The sequence below is a fragment of the Oncorhynchus nerka genome, linkage group LG2 (genome assembly GCF_034236695.1).
Source record: "Oncorhynchus nerka isolate Pitt River linkage group LG2, Oner_Uvic_2.0, whole genome shotgun sequence".
Classification (NCBI taxonomy): Eukaryota; Metazoa; Chordata; class Actinopteri; order Salmoniformes; family Salmonidae; genus Oncorhynchus; species Oncorhynchus nerka.
The window spans coordinates 88,506,545-88,523,689 of record NC_088397.1 but is presented as its reverse complement, the minus strand read 5'-3'; the positions used below and the strand labels follow the sequence as shown (position 1 = coordinate 88,523,689).

The 17,145-nt window shown below is 41.9% G+C and overlaps 1 protein-coding gene across 2 annotated transcripts in view; it reads left to right on the top strand.

Moving 5' to 3' along the window:
- Nucleotides 1-653: 653 nt before the first annotated feature.
- LOC115121638 (collagen alpha-1(II) chain) overlaps nt 654-17,145 on the top strand; it is an 82,840-nt gene continuing 66,348 nt past the window's right edge. Inside the window, exons 1-7 of one of the 2 annotated variants that reach the window (XM_065004204.1) lie at nt 654-965; nt 5,118-5,327; nt 8,739-8,755; nt 10,764-10,796; nt 11,760-11,792; nt 12,687-12,740; nt 16,670-16,771. In XM_065004204.1, the coding sequence (XP_064860276.1) occupies nt 875-965; nt 5,118-5,327; nt 8,739-8,755; nt 10,764-10,796; nt 11,760-11,792; nt 12,687-12,740; nt 16,670-16,771 (540 nt within the window). In that variant the 5' untranslated portion in view covers nt 654-874. The remainder of the gene's footprint in view (nt 966-5,117; nt 5,328-8,738; nt 8,756-10,763; nt 10,797-11,759; nt 11,793-12,686; nt 12,741-16,669; nt 16,772-17,145) is intronic. The other variant, XM_065004205.1, reaches the window with a different exon arrangement.

The following is a 17,145-nucleotide window of genomic DNA, read 5'->3' as shown; positions in this document are numbered from 1 at the left end:
AAAGCTCTGTTTATATCCTGCCCCCCAAACTGATATTGGATAAAATAGTGGAGTGATGGGAATTAAATGTGGAAGAGAAATGTTGTGGTTAATATCTGAACCACTTTTAATAGTTACACGAAAGGCCTAAATGTCCATTGCCCATGGTGATAATGTGAGAAAGATTGCTAACTATACACATAAGTTGCTTAATGAATGCATTATTTTGATGTCATATTTTAACATGTAGTAATGTCAACAGAATCCATGGAGACCAAGCACACATGTCACTGCTCTTAACAGCTCACGTTCCTAAAATAATTCTGTGAACTACACCCTCACTAGGACACACTGTTGTTGGGTGGGGGGGGGTCCGATATTCGGCAAAATCTATGCATTTATGTGTAGTCGCACCAAGCTCACACTGAACAGCAAGCACCTTTCAGCCTAGGCATATAGTGAGGGGGAGGGGAGCTAGACAAGTTGGGATAGATTTTTTCCTCACTTTTTGGGTCCCCTTTTCAGTAGCACATGGAAGAAGGAGGGGTCTGAGCCGGGTGGAATAATAGTACTTCAGGACAGACAGAATGGGAGGGAAGGGGGCTCGGATTTCAGCTTGACTGGGGGTAAGGGGCTGGACTGATATTTGGGAATATACAAAGATTCATTGAAGGCAACGGACACATAAAACTGCAGTGCCTGATCTGACGCGTGCCGGTACTACATTTCTGCAGGGGTCTGGGTCTGGTTTCCCCATCGTTTTTTGGAAGGTGGTTGAATGTATGGTTCGGCTCTGTAACTTGAAACACAAAAAGAGAGAGAGAAGTCTCCGTCCACCAACTTCGTCCGTTCTTCTGCTTCTCCCCCAAAGGCACTGCATGTCTAATATTTAGACATGTTCAGCTTTGTGGATTCGAGGACTGTACTGCTACTTGTAGCAACCCAAGTCGTTCTATTAGCAGTTGTCAAATGTCAGGAAGAAGACCGTAAGTGGCAGTTTTTTTTTCTCTAAAAAATTGATTTGAAAGAAAGCGAGTGGATTTTATTGAAATGCTAAATTAACTGAAACAGAATGTCAAGGTTGAGGACGTTTATAACTTTACTTGTGCGGAAAGTTTCGTAAATCCCTGGCAATAAGTCGCATATATTTGGGATACTTGTCCATTGTGGATATGATATTTATTTGATTTGTAATTGTTGTTAATTGTTTTTCTGCTTGAGGCGATGTAATTGTAGGATCTGTATATTCACGGTTAAGCGTGGGGTATGCGCAATTATTCCCATTCCACCGCGGCATGAAAAGGTGGATGGATAAAGGAAAGGTGTTTGGGGAGCATAATTACTATTTTAACCAATTTTCAATATCAAAGATCAATAGAATTTCAATGATTTGCGTAAAAGTGATGGACTTAATCTTGAGTTGCTAACAGTTTTCATTTAGTTGGTTCAAGTGCAATACGGTAATATGATTGAATAATGTGCTGTCTAAAACTCTGGGTTATTGGACATTCTAAAACGTGTCACTGATTGTACGTTCAGTACGAGAGTGATTGCAAAAACAGATAAGTTGTACAGAAATTCCACTATATGCCACATATATCGAGCCGTGAACTCTGACCAGTTGCGCTACTGCTGGACCGGACACCTGCGGGTACTTTGGAGACATTCCAAAAGCGCTTTGACAGAGATTATTTTTTAAATGTGACACCAACTTCATTAATTTTGAAACGAAGCAAAAGTGCTCCGGCTTAAAGGCCTTTGGGTGAAAACGCGTTAACATTCCTTTGCTCTCTGAGAGCACCAAGGCGAATCCAGGCGTGTTGAAGCGGATTGCTGGACTATATCGAATATCTTTCTATGCCAAAACCTGCGAATTATTATATGAATATCCCAACCAGCCTCGTCATAAAATGCACATACTCGTACACAAGGCCGTGATATTCTGAAATCCTGATTCTATGCCACTTGAAACCCCACTTGAATCCCTCCCTATAACATTGGCCACATTGACGAAGCGTTATTGAGATGTGTCTGGCTTTGCAATAAATTCAATCGATAAAATGTAACAATTTGAAATTATGATTTCATCCCTAAAAACTGTACCGGCTATTTATGGGGGCAGTTGAGAGAGTATGATGGTGAACGGAGGCCAGGAAGAATGGTCCATCCATATGATTTGAGTGTTTCCATCTGGTTCCTAGATTAACGCGTCGATCAGACCGACTGGGTTGGTATTAATACTCTGTAATACGTTTTGATGTAAAAAAATAAATAAAAAGTATGATCCAATACAACATTTTTTACTAGATATGTCTGCAACAAAAGTTCGATATTCACATTTTACTACTGTTTCTGTCAAGTCTACGGATACAATTTGATGCATACATTTGACAAATCCAAACACTCACATTCAAATCGCGCATATATTTGCAAAATGTATTTCAGCAGATTTTGATCGAGGAATAACCCAGCCAACGGCAGTGACAGTAAGAGGGAGAACGAACGATAGTCTGGTACGAGAACTACTGGAAAACAATATAATTAAATAGAGAGGTTTGTTAGTATTTTTTCAACTAAGGCGCATTGTTTCAGGGTAAGAACTCAGACGAAATAAGGCAACACAATGACAATAGTAGAGTAGCAGAGAGGAGAGGGGGAAAGGAAAGGGTAAGAGGCATGCCTAGTCAGTTGTACAACTGAATGCATTCAACTGAAATGTGTCTTCTGCATTTAACCCAACCCCTCTGAATCAGAGAAGATATGGTAGTGGTTTGAAAAATATAGAAAGAGAAAAGGAAAAATGTGCTGGCCCCCAAAAAACACGAGACAGTCAAGTTAACAAGTTAACTCTCGGAGAAGACTGAGACCCCTGGAATATAATGCAAGTTGTTGTTCTGCTGAGAGAGGGAGAGAGAGAGGAAGAGAGAGAGGGAGAGAGAGGGAGAGAGAGAGGGAGAGAGCTACTGGAGGAAAAGCGCCTGACTTGGACATGCTAGGAAGTCCTAAAGAGTTCGGAGCGGCTAGAGTCCACAAGACTAACAGGCTCAAATGGGAGCAGTAGCTCCAAGTACCTGGTTGGCATCAAGTCACTGCAAGGTGGAGGAGGTCAAACCTCTACCTTCACCTCTCAGTCCCTGTCCGTGCCATGGAATAATAGGCCTATGTGGAGAGAGCTGAGCGGAGTGAGGAGGTAAATCAATGGTGGGCTTCGATTGCACACTGTTCCCTATTTAGTGGTCAAACGTAGTGCAGGAAATAGTCAATAGGGTGTTGGGCCCTGGTCAAAAGTAGTACCCTAAATAAGGACTAGAGTGCCATTTCAGATGCAGGGCTACCTATATCCCCATGCCATGAAGGAGAGGCATATGCAGGGTTGGATGGCTGTGGAGGTATCCTATAGTCCACCAGCACGTTTCAATGAACTCATTCAGCTGGGAAGCACAGTTTAAACATAAACTCCACCCCAAAAACAATATTTTGATATTTGATTCATTAGTCCATTGTTGATACAGTCCCAAAATGATACAAAACATTTTGGGACTGTATCAACAATGGACTAATGACACAAATACCAAAATATATATTTTGTTAGTGTGGAATTCCTTTAAGTCCAATATGCTCCTCTGCCACACACCCGTCTTCACTTTAACATGGTCCATCCTCCATTTTTCTCTTCCTAGAGGAAACAGTTGGCTGTAGCCAACACATGAAGAGTGCAGCACAGATTAGGCCATATGTTTTCAATAAAGAACCATAGGTTATGATTACCACTTGTCCCATGCATTCATTAAGGCCAAATATAATAAATTAGAACAGAATAGAACAGACTAGAATAGATACTTTATTGAAATGTTTTTCTACAGATATTGAACATTTTTGATTAATCAGAGCTTCAATAGGCCTTACATTTGAGCCTGTGATGCACAGTTGACCTCTTAGATATTAATGAACCTCTTAGAAACCAATATCAAGTAGGCCAACAGGTATGTGAATGAAAGTAGGCCAACAGGTATGTGAATGAAAGGTGTCCTTTCTCCATTCCTTAACGTGTGTGAGCTGGCATCTGACAAGGCAGTTATGGCTTCCAGGTGGGTGTTAAAAGGGCCCTGTGTTTTGTTTGTACAAGGCAGTAGCTTGTGAATTGCCCTCTCTGTCCCTTTAAGAAATAGCCTCATTCATGGCCTACTCAGGTCCATTGGGTTACCAAGAGCTGACCAGTCCCCACGCCTTTAAAGGTAAAAAAATATCTACTGTACATACAGTACATTCCATGCCTAATGGAAGAGCCTGATTGGCCTACAAGAGGGTTCTACATGGAACCCAAAAGGGTTCTACTGTACCTGTAACCATAAAGGGTTCTCCTGTGGGGACAGGCAGAGAACACTTTTGGAACACTTTTTTTCTGAGTGTAGGTGAGAACGTTGTCAATCGTCGCTTCAGGTGAGAACATAATTTCCGCCTATAACTTTTACATAAGGGAACAAAATTGTGTGTTTCACGTGCAGTAGCCTAGGCCTGTGTTTTCAATGTCTTAGTCTCTGTAGGACATTATCAGTTATATTTACCTTAAATAGTCAATTAGAGGGGAGAGGTTCAGGCACGAGACATGGTCCACTGATCCAAAATGATTGAGACACTTCCCAGGACGTTCTTGAAGATAGATGTCACAGCAGGGAAGTGGAGAACTCCAGCTGTTTTGTGAGTTGGTGCTGCCCCCTAGTGGTTGATTATGGACCTATAGGTGAATGTGTCTGTGTGCCTTTGAATCGACTGATGTTTTTAAAAGTGATGACGTTGACCTGGAACATGGTAAAGGTACAAATAGTTTTAAATAATGGATTTTCTTTGTTTTTGGTCTTGCTTAGTCTGTTGTCTGTTATACATGCTGTTGTGTAATGTAAAACCACTAAACGCATTGTTGGTTAAGAGCTTGTAAGTAAGCATTTCACGGTAAGGTGACAAATACAATTTGATTAACTCACATTTTATCCCTAGGTGCTTGGGTGATTGATGAGTGATGCATTACTGTCTCTCTTCCTACCACACACACACACGCACACACACACACACACACACACACACACACACACACACACACACACACACACACACACACACACACTCACACACACTCATAGAGGACCCAGGCAGCTGTATGCAGGACGGACAGAGCTATAGTGACAAGGACGTATGGAAACCAGAGCCGTGTCGTATTTGTGTGTGCGACACGGGAACTGTCCTGTGTGATGAAATAATCTGCGAGGAGATTAAAGACTGCCCCAAACCTGAGATCCCATTCGGAGAGTGTTGCCCCATCTGCGTGCGGGACGGGGAAGCCCCCCCAAGTGGTCGTAATTTATTTATTTACTTATCACACATAAATAAATTACTGTCTGTCTGTGGAATTCATATTGTTACTTTTGGGAGAGAAACAGCATAAGGAATAAGGGTGGCTAATACTGTAGACCTGTACCTCGACCTGTTGCTATGTCATAGAATGTCATCACCTGACCCTATATAATGTCATTGATGTTGGCCCTATATAATGTCATCATTTGGCCCTATATAATGTCATTGATGTTGGCCCTATATAATGTCATCATTTGGCCCTATATAATGTCATCATTTGGCCCTATATAATGTCATCAGTTGGCCCTATATAATGTCATCATTTGGCCCTATATAATGTCATCATTTGGCCCTATATAATGTCATCATTTGGCCCTATATAATGTCATCATTTGGCCCTATATAATGTCATAATTTGGCCCTATATAATGTCATAATTTGGCCCTATATAATGTCATCATTTGGCCCTATATAATGTCATCATTTGGCCCTATATAATGTCATAATTTGGCCCTATATAATGTCATCAGTTGGCCCTATATAATGTCATCATTTGGCCCTATATAATGTCATCATTTGGCCCTATATAATGTCATCATTTGGCCCTATATAATGTCATCATTTGGCCCTATATAATGTCATCATTTGGCCCTATATAATGTCATCATTTGGCCCTATATAATGTCATCATTTGGCCCTATATAATGTCATCATTTGCCCTATATAATGTCATCCCTATATAATGTCATCATTTGGCCCTATATAATGTCATCATTTGGCCCTATATAATGTCATCATTTGGCCCTATATAATGTCATCAGTTGGCCCTATATAATGTCATCATTTGGCCCTATATAATGTCATCATTTGGCCCTATATAATGTCATCATTTGGCCCTATATAATGTCATCATTTGGCCCTATATAATGTCATCATTTGGCCCTATCAATGTCATCATTTGGCCCTATATAATGTCATCATTTGGCCCTATATAATGTCATCATTTGGCCCTATATAATGTCATCATTTGGCCCTATATAATGTCATCATTTGGCCCTATATAATGTCATCATTTGGCCCTATATAATGTCATCATTTGGCCCTATATAATGTCATCATTTGGCCCTATATGCTGTTCTTGTCCTAAAAACAAATGAAGAAAAAAAACTATAATAACAAAATCAGAATGACACTTCTGTATGATTTATTTCAAAGATTCAATGTTATTTTTCAACAGTTGGTTCAACTCACCTTAGGCCTCCTCTTGTTTGGATATTACTTCAGCCAGTCTACCATCCCCAGTATCACGAAGACATGTGGGAGTCATTACAGAAATACCTCACTTTAACAGACATGGCCTAGCATACGGACTACTGCTGCAGACTCTCTCTCCACGCAGAATCCAGCTAATATGATTTGACAGAGAGAGGAGGAGTGAGAGAGAGAGAGGGAGGGAGAGGGCGATATGGTCTATGAAAGGTGGTTAGAGGGAGAGAAAGAGAGAGGAGGGAAGAGAGAGGGGAGGGGGGAGAGGCGAAAGAGTGGAGAGAGAGAGGAGAGAGAGAGAGTGAGAGGGCGATATGGTCTATGAAAGGTGGTTAGAGGGAGAGAAAGAGAGAGGAGGGAAGAGAGAGGGGAGGGGGGAGAGGCGAAAGAGTGGAGAGAGAGAGAGGGAGAGGGCGATATGGTCTATGAAAGGTGGTTAGAGAGAGAGAAAGAGAGAGGAGGGAAGAGAGAGGGGAGGGGGGAGAGGCGAAAGAGTGGAGAGAGAGAGGAGAGAGGAGAGAGAGAGAGAGAGGAAGAGGGCGATATGGTCTATGAAAGGTGGTTAGAGGGAGAGAAAGAGAGAGGAGGGAAGAGAGAGGGGAGAGGGAGAGGCAAAAGAGTGGAGAGAGAGAGAGAGAGAGAGAGAGAGAGAGAGAGAGAGAGAGAGAGCAGTGACATGGTCTATGGTAGGTGGAGCAGGGCTATAACCCTCTGGGACAACAATAGCATTAACTCTGCTGCGTCTAGAGACTGGCAGGGTTTACATCCTGGGTTAATATCCTAACAATAAGGGGCCTGTTTTGAGATGGAATTGAAAAAAGATGTGGCCATAATTTGCATTCGTCTCAGCTCTTTTGATCTGAACTGAGCATTCAAAGTTTTGTCAACAAATGCATTTGAAGAGCATCTTTGAAATCAGAAGTGTTGTCTGAAGAAAAATGCAATTTTATACATGCTTTATCATGCTTTAAACATGATACATAATGATTCATGCTTTATTTTACTTGATTCAATATGATATTAACTAAGGGCTTTCTGTCATTCATTTTAATATCAACAGACTAAAAGGCAAGTTAACTTCTGCTATTGCCTTTCCAACTGTACTGTATTTAAGTACTGTATTTTTGACATACTGTAAGCAATTACTGCAAGATGCTAACACTAGCCATGCAACTTATGGCTAGGTCACTTATGTCAAGGTAACTTATGGCTAAGTCACTTGTCAAGGTAACTTATTGCTAAGTAACTTATGGCTAAGTCACTTATGTCAAGGTAACTTATGTCAAGGTAACTTATTGCTAAGTAACTTATGGCTAAGTAACTTATGTCAAGGTAACTTATGTCAAGGTAACTTATGGCTAAGTCACTTATGTCAAGGTAACTTATTGCTAAGTAACTTATGGCTAAGTAACTTATGGCAAGGAAACTACACTTTATTTTTATCTTGCTCTATATTACTCCTTCCTTCCTTCCTTCCTTCCTTCCTTCCTTCCTTCCTTCCTTCCTTCCTTCCTTCCTTCCTTCCTTCCTTCCTTCCTTCCTTCCTTCCTTCCTTCCTTCCTTCCTTCCTTCCTTCCTTCCTCCCTCCCTCCCTCCCTCCCTCCCTCCCTTCCTTCCTTCCTTCCTCCCTCCCTCCCTCCCTCCCTCCCTCCCTCCCTCCCTCCCTCCCTCCCTTCCTTCCTTCCTTCCTTCCTTCCTTCCTTCCTTCCTTCCTTCCTTCCTTCCTCCCTCCCTCCCTCCCTGGCCCTCCCCCTGCTTTGCTTCAGTCCCCTGCTTTTACCTCCTGAGATGGTGCTTCAACCAACACGTTGCCTGAATCCTCATTGGTTCTTTGGTTCTATGGGTATCTCCACTGTTATTTGGTGGTGGTCTGCCAACGCTATTCCATTCCTCTGCGACCCAAATGGCACCCCGATCCCTATATAGTGCACTACTTTTGATCGCCCTATGGGAATAGGGTACCATTTGGGATGCAGACTTAGAATTCAGTAGTTGAGGTTATGAAACAATACTGGTTCCCTGTAGTCTGTGTCTGACTGGCAGTGAGGGAGGACAGACCTAGTGGGTTTTGTCTCCAGCGTTATTTTAACATCCATCTCTTTCTCTCCATCTCCTTTCATCCCTCTCTTCCTTCGTAACAACAGGGGCCCCGGGAGCTAAGGTGAGACAATGTTGGGCTTTGTGTGTTGTGTGTGTGTGTGTGTGTGTGTGTGTGTGTGTGTGTGTGTGTGTGTGTGTGTGTGTGAAGGTGATGAGGGCGACTTATACCAAAGCTGGACTCACCTCTGTGTTTTGATAGATGATGGTGATACTTGATGTGCGCAGAAGACAGACAGTTAATGACATTGTCTTCTCCAGCCTCAAACACAGAAGCAGTAGTGGTGGGAAAAGTAGACACTTGTCGTACTTGAGTAAAAGTAAAGATACCTTAACAGAAAATGACTCAAGTAAACGTGAGTTATTGGGTATAATACTACCTGAGTAAAAGTCTTAAAGTATTTGGTTTTAAATATACTTAAATATCAAAAGCAAATGTAATTGCTAAAATATACTTAAGTGTCAAAAGTAAAAGTAAAAGTATATAACATGTCAAATTCCTTATATTAGGCAAACCAGAAGGTAGAATTTTCTTGTTTTTTTTATTTACGGATAGCCAGGAGCACATTCCAACACTCAGACATCATTTACAAATTAAGCATTTGTGTTTAGTGAGTCTGTCGGATCAGAGGCAGTAGGGATGACCAGGGATGTTCTCTTGATAAGTGTGTGAATTGGACCATTTTCTTGTCCTGCTAAGCATTCAAAATGCTTAGCAGGTGTCAGGGAAAATGTATGCCGAAAAAAGTACATCATTTTCTTATGGAATGTAGTGAAGTAAAAGTAAAAGTTGTCAAAAATGTAAATAGGAAAGTACAGATACTAAAGCTTTGTGTTGTCATCCATAGGAATGACTTGCTTGTAGCTCATACCAGTGCTCCATAAGAATGACTTGCTTGTAGCTTGTACCAGTGCTCCATACGAATGACTTGCTTATAGCTTGTACCAGTGCTCCATAGGAATGACTTGCTTGTAGCTCGTACCAGTGCTCCATACGAATGACTTGCTTATAGCTTGTACCAGTGCTCCATACGAATGACTTGCTTATAGCTCGTACCAGTGCTCCATACGAATTACTTGCTTATAGCTCGTACCAGTGCTCCATACGAATGACTTGCTTATAGCTCGTACCAGTGCTCCATACGAATGACTTGCTTATAGCTTGTACCAGTGCTCCATACGAATGACTTGCTTATAGCTTGTACCAGTGCTCCATAAGAATGACTTGCTTGTAGCTCGTACCAGTGCTCCATAAGAATGACTTGCTTGTAGCTCGTACCAGTGCTCCATAAGAATGACTTGCTTGTAGCTCGTACCAGTGCTCCATAAGAATGACTTGCTTATAGCTCGTACCAGTGCTCCATAGGAATGACTTGCTTATAGCTCGTACCAGTGCTCCATACGAATGACTTGCTTATAGCTTGTACCAGTGCTCCATAAGAATGACTTGCTTGTAGCTCGTACCAGTGCTCCATAGGAATGACTTGCTTGTAGCTCGTACCAGTGCCCCATAGGAATGACTTGCTTGTAGCTCATACCAGTGCTCCATAAGAATGACTTGCTTGTAGCTCGTACCAGTGCTCCATAGGAATGACTTGCTTGTAGCTCGTACCAGTGCTCCATTAGAATGACTTGCTTGTAGCTCGTACCAGTGCTCCATAGGAATGACTTGCTTGTAGCTCGTACCAGTGCTCCATAAGAATGACTTGCTTGTAGCTCGTACCAGTGCTCCATAAGAATGACTTGCTTGTAGCTCATACCAGTGCTCCATAGGAATGACTTGCTTATAGCTCGTACCAGTGCTCCATAAGAATGACTTGCTTGTAGCTCGTACCAGTGCTCCATAAGAATGACTTGCTTATAGCTCGTACCAGTGCTCCATAAGAATGACTTGCTTATAGCTCGTACCAGTGCTCCATAAGAATGACTTGCTTGTAGCTCGTACCAGTGCTAGCAGATAGCAAAAAGGGTAGGTGACAGGAATGAAAGAAGACAATGAAAGAAGGTACTATCACTTTTCCATTGCTGAAGAATCACTCATATTGTTGTTTCTTGTCTTTCTTTCCCAACAGGGTCAGAAGGGGGAACCAGGAGATATCACAGATGTAAGTCTGATCTCTGAAAACACTTTCCCAGCACTGCTGTCTGATGTCTTAATAGCAGGTCTTTATTTCATTTGCAGGCAGCCCCTCCGTGTCTCTCTTTTCCCACCTATTTAGTGGTTGAGGAAATAAGTTGCGTCAGCACACTAGGCCTATGTGGATTATTAGTATTAGTGTTTTGTGTCTGCCTGTATTACTAGAGGCATGCGCCATGAGTGTGCAGTATTAGTGCCAATGTGAGAATACACTGGACAGGACCATGGTTGATTTAATTCTCCCTGCTGTGAAAGTGGATTGTTCTGTTAATTACACAGTAACAGAGGTCAGGGCCAGGAATGCTTTTCAGTCTATTAATGTCAATAAAAACAATTAGAAACATTTGTTCAGCACCTTTCATGTAATACATGGTGTTTATCAAATGAACTCCTAAAACGATAATTAGGCCAGGGTAAGCTAAACCCACGGTCTGTTAGGCTTGGTTAGGGCTGGCCCATATTCCGGTCATAGTTAATAGTCAGGCTTGGATAGGGTTAGCAATGCATTTCACTGCACCTTTTTTAATTTTCAGTTTATTTGGTCTGGCAATATGGGTGTAGCCCACTCAGAAGGCAGAAAGCCAAACACAACACATCTGTCCTTCCCTCATTTCCTCTTAGAGACATATTAATGACTCAGGGCTCTCTCTCTCTCTCGCTCTCTCTCTCTCTCTCTCTTTCTCTTTCTCTCTCTGTCTCTGTCTCTCTCTCTGTTTCTGTCTCCCTCTCTCTGTCTCTCTGTCTGTCTCTCTCTCTCTGTTTCTCTCTTTCTCTCTCTTTCTGTCTCTCAGTCATCCCAGGAAATTGTACACTGAGACGTACATTTTTTGACAACAATCCATAAACTCATCATCTAACTTCAATCAACACACTTTTTTTAATGGTAGTAAAACATTGTTGACACTTTATTTTTATCTTTCCTCTTCCTCAGGTCGTAGGACCAAGAGGACCTGGAGGCCCTATGGTATGTAAAGCATTTCAACAATTTCCACTATGTAATAGGTGTGAATTTCCCCATGTATTAGGTGTGAATTTACCCCATGTATTAGGTGTAAATTTCCCCATGTATTAGGTGTAAATTTCCCCATGTATTAGGTGTAAATGTCCCCATGTATTAGGTGTGAATTTCCCCATGTATTAGGTGTAAATTTCCCCATGTATTAGGTGTGAATGTCCCCATGTATTAGGTGTGAATTTCCCCCATGTATTAGGTGTGAATTTACCCCATGTATTAGGTGTAAATGTCCCCATGTATTAGGTGTGAATTTCCCCATTTATTAGGTGTGAATTTCCCCATTTATTAGGTGTGAATTTCCCCATTTATTAGGTGTGAATTTCCCCATGTATTAGGTGTAAATTTCCCCCATGTATTAGGTGTGAATGTCCCCATGTATTAGGTGTGAATTTCCCCATGTATTAGGTGTGAATTTCCCCATTTATTAGGCGTGAATTTCCCCATTTATTAGGTGTGAATTTCCCCATGTATTAGGTGTAAATTTCCCCCATGTATTAGGTGTGAATTTCCCACATGTATTAGGTATGAATTTCCCCCATGTATTAGGTGTGAATTTCCCACATGTATTAGGTATGAATTTCCCCCATGTATTAGGTGTGAATTTCGCCATTTATTAGGCGTGAATTTCCCCATTTATTAGGTGTGAATTTCCCCCATTTATTAGGTGTGTTTTTCCCACATATGATAGTGTGAATTTCCTTCATCATGTTCCTTAATTATTCCACCACCTTGGACCAGATCCCTAGGGTCCCTTATTAAAAATAGTGCGCTACATTGGCAATAGGGGGCACATCTAGTGTTTGGATGTACCTGGATACTCACTAGTCTCTCCTCCATCCTCAGGGCCCCCCAGGAGAGCAGGGACCACGCGGAGACAGAGGAGACAAAGGCGATAAGGTGAGTTTTATAGCAGGAGATCCTTTCCATGCCATTCTCTCTCTCTCTCTCTCTCTCTCTCTCTCTCTCTCTCTCTCTCTCTCTCTCTCTCCCTCTCTCTCTCTCTCTCTCTCTCTCTCTCTCTCTCTCTCTCTCTCTCTCTCCCCGTCTATCTGTTTCTCCCTCTCTCTAAGACTAAACAATGGCATAATTCAGAGTCTAAACTCTTCCTATTGGTCTGATAGATAGAGAATGCTCTGGTCAGGAGGAGCTGCTGGACTCATTGCTGGTCTCAGCAGGAGCAGAGTTGGAGGCAGCAGGCTGTCATTGGAGGAGCAAAGCAGATCCAGCTCAGTGCTGTCATGTGTAGTTTCCATTAGGCCGTGTCTGTGGTCTGGGTTGTTTAGCAGATGTGTGTGATGAAGAAGAAGATGAAAAAGAAGAGGAGGTGTATGTGTGAGGCTGGTGGGAGGAGCTATAGGAGGGATGGGCTCATAGGAGTGTCTGGAATGGAATCACTGGAACGGAGTCAAACACATAGTTTCAATGTGTTTGACACGTCTGGTACCATTCCATTGATTCCATTCCCAACATTACAATGAGCCAGTCCTTCTATAGCTCCTCCCACCAGCCTCCTCTGGTGTGTGTGTGTGTGTGTGTGTGTGTGTGTGTGTGTGTGTGTGTGTGTGTGTGTGTGTGTGTGTGTGTGTGTGTGTGTGTGTGTGTGTGTGTGTGTGTGTGTGTGTGTGTGTGTGTGAAGCCGTAAACCTGTGGCTGTCAGGGAACCGACAGTCCAACCCACAGCCACGTGTGTGTAATAAATCAGTGATGTTAGCATGGGGAGAGAGAGGCTGTAATGACTTTGATCATTGTGGTAATATGTGTTAAACACCAATAGTATGTCAACATCATGGCCTCAGCCCCAGTCACAGCTCCAGGCCAGGCTTCTGTGATGTTTAAATATGTGTTTCGGCATAATATTTTGGCGGTACGTAGGTTATGAATATGTATTCTTGAGGTTGTATGAAAGGAAGATTTTTTGACAAGAGATGTTCTGATTATGAAGAAAGATTTGTCACACAGTTCTGTTAGTTTGTGTGTTCAGGCTGTCGTCTAATGAGAGTTTTCTAAGGAAATGTTCTGATTATGAAGACCTTGTGTATGTCTGTATGTCAAATCAAACCCAGCCTAAAACCCCAAACAGCAAGAAATGCAGGTGTAGAAGCACGGTGGCTAGGAATAACTCCCTAGAAAGGCCAGAACCTAGGAAGAAACCTAGAGAGGAACCAGGCTATGAGGCTATATGTCTGTCTGTCACCGTGGAGGAGGTTGTTCTTTCAGGTTCTCATTTAATATAATAGTTTTAATGAGAGATGTTGTGTTTTTGGTTTAATTTAGTCTTGTGTTTGGGTCCAAGCTTTGATTTAATTTAGTCTTGTGTTTGGCCCCAAGCTTTGGTTTTATTTAGTGTTGTATTTGTGCATAATGGTTTTAGAGGTAGGTAGGTAGGTAGGTAGGTATGAAGGTGAATCCATTTTCTCTGCCTACACTAGTTTAATGAGACATTTTGTTGAAGACAGGTCTCTCACATGTTCTTCCTTCAGGAAATCATATGATACAAGAATACAGTTTCTGTTATTGAAGGACAGTCTAGATTAGAGAAGGTTGGTTGGTTGTTGTGTCTGTAGTGGAAGTGAAACTGGCCCGTTGGTTGGTTGTTGTGTCTGTAGTGGAAGTGAAACTGGCCCGTTGGTTGGTTGTGGTGTTTGTAGTGGAAGTGAAACTGGCCCGTTGGTTGGTTGTTGTGTCTGTAGTGGAAGTGAAACTGGCCCGTTGGTTGGTTGTTGTGTCTGTAGTGGAAGTGAAACTGGCCCGTTGGTTGGTTGTTGTGTCTGTAGTGGAAGTGAACCTGGCCCGTTGGTTGGTTGTGGTGTTTGTAGTGGAAGTGAAACTGGCCCGTTGGTTGGTTGTTGTGTCTGTAGTGGAAGTGAAACTGGCCCGTTGGTTGGTTGTTGTGTCTGTAGTGGAAGTGAAACTGGCCCGTTGGTTGGTTGTTGTGTCTGTAGTGGAAGTGAAACTGGCCCGTTGGTTGGTTGTGTGTCTGTAGTGAAAGTGAAACTGGCCCGTAGCATGTTGGCTGGAGTACATTGGTGACATCACACCATTGGTGACGTCACACCAACTGCTGCTGATATAGTGACAGACTTGTCTCTTGCTCGGTTGGCTAAAATGGTTGTCTCTGAGTGACATGTGCACAGTATTTGCTTATGCCGCCAATGATTTTACTTACATAACTCTGGTAGATTTATTTGACAGGGACAATGCACCTGATCTCTGTGAATCTGGCAAGTTATCTAATAGCTAATAGTCTCTGACCCAGCCAGGGGAACAGGTAGTGGTTAGCTAGTGCCAGATGTGGAATTGGAATAGGTTTGACTTTCTAAATTGACTAGAATTTAAATGGAATTGACCCCAACCCTGGTTGTAACATTGGATATATTGTCCTCAGGTCAGGTCCAGCATGTTTTCATCTTTGATAATGGAGATTTTTTTTACTTTTACAATTACTGTTTTTATTCACATTTTCAGTCTATAATTTGCTTTTCCAATTTGGCATTTTTGTATTATTATTTTGTACCTGCTACTATAGAAACATTTGCAATTAAGTCTTTGTTTGCACCAAAATGAAAGAGGAATGAACTCACACAGTGTTGTGTTTGCACCAAAATGAAAGAGGATAGGAACGCACACAGTGTTGTGAACACATTCCTTGAAGGATCATTTGTCAGAGCATGGAGTGTGGTATGCTGGGTTTCTCAGACATGTGTGCTTCAAACATTTTGACCTGCCAACTTTTTCCTCTGGTTGTTGAATGAGCAACATCTCATCTCCAGTAACATACCGCTTTAGATTCTACTATTGAGTTTTAATACAACTTTAAGTACATAGACATAACAACCACACGCTTTGACATGAACTGTCTGTAACACGCAAAGTCAGACATCAATGACTCACAGCAAAGGGCTGGTTGACATCATCCGTTGACTGAGGGAATAGTTTGCCAACCCTTCATTTCATGTTGTTATCAGGAAGTGTTTGGAAAGGACACAGTTGGTATTAGGTTGCTGTAACAATATCTGCCTGGCCAGGTTGTAATAATGTATCCCAGGTAGTAACATGCCGCAGGCTGCATCATGGAATAGAGGCTGTTTACATGCTGAATTTCTGCATTTTTTTTCTCAACATTTTTAAAAATGTAAAATCTGTTTTTTAGTTTTTTAAAGGAATTTAATTTGAATGAATAACGATACAAATTGGTGTTCAGTTGCCATGTGGGATAGTTTGAAAACAAGTTGCCCAAATAATTACTGCAGTGTCCTAAGTGATCAGAATCTGATCCACTGCATATGAATTCTTCTGGACTTTATCCTGACTTTTTCTCAGTAAAGTACAATTAGCCTAGAATGTCCTTTCTCTTCTGGTGATTTTAGTTTTAGCTGATAGCATGGGACTACCCTGTACAGAGTAGCAGCACCTACATATCTGGAAATAGTCATTTTGAAAACAAAATGGCACCTACTGTACCTCTCTAAGAGAACTGTCAATGGATATTATTATTGTCTCACATTGCTGATGGGCAGTTTCATGTCCCTGACTTGACAGTTTCATCTGAAGTATTAGGATTACCACACATTTTTTTTTCTTTACAACTTTTGTGGGTTTGTATTATATTTGAAGTTCCCCCTGTGAAACAACTTATTTCTACTGTGACTACCAAAGAAATTGATTTATTTGATGTTGAAGTGATAGCGTTCAAAGTTCAGTATTTTGATTGTCCATTTGGGATAGAATTTGAAAGAAATACAAAAGCTTTCAGCTATCGAGGAAGATACCCTATTGAGATGACATGCTATTATTCATCTAACTCCTCTCTCTGTCTCCCGTCTCAGGGCAGTCCCGGGCCCCGTGGCAGAGATGGCGAGCCTGGTACCCCTGGTAACCCCGGCCCCCCCGGACCCTCAGGACCTAACGGACCTCCCGGCCTTGGAGGAGTAAGTATCTCTGCAGAAAAATCTGAAATAGCAGTTTGTGGTGCTATAGTCTCAAAATATATCAATGTGTAAAAGGGAAAGCACATGCAGAGAGCAAAATGGACATGCTTTCGTCTTTATGGATCATGGAGGTGTATCTCAAAATAACAAGGCGTGGGCTAGCTAATTCTATCAATAAAGACTTTGGGGTTGAAAATGGGAAGTGAAAGGGTGTAATAGTGGAAGGGTGAAATAGTGAAAGGGTGTGCTAGTGAAAGGGTGTAATAGTGGAAGGGTGTGATAGTGAACGGGTGTAATAGTGGAAGGGTGTGATAGTGAAAGGGTTTGCTAGTGAAAGGGTGTAATAGTGAAAGGGTGTAATATTGTGAGATGTT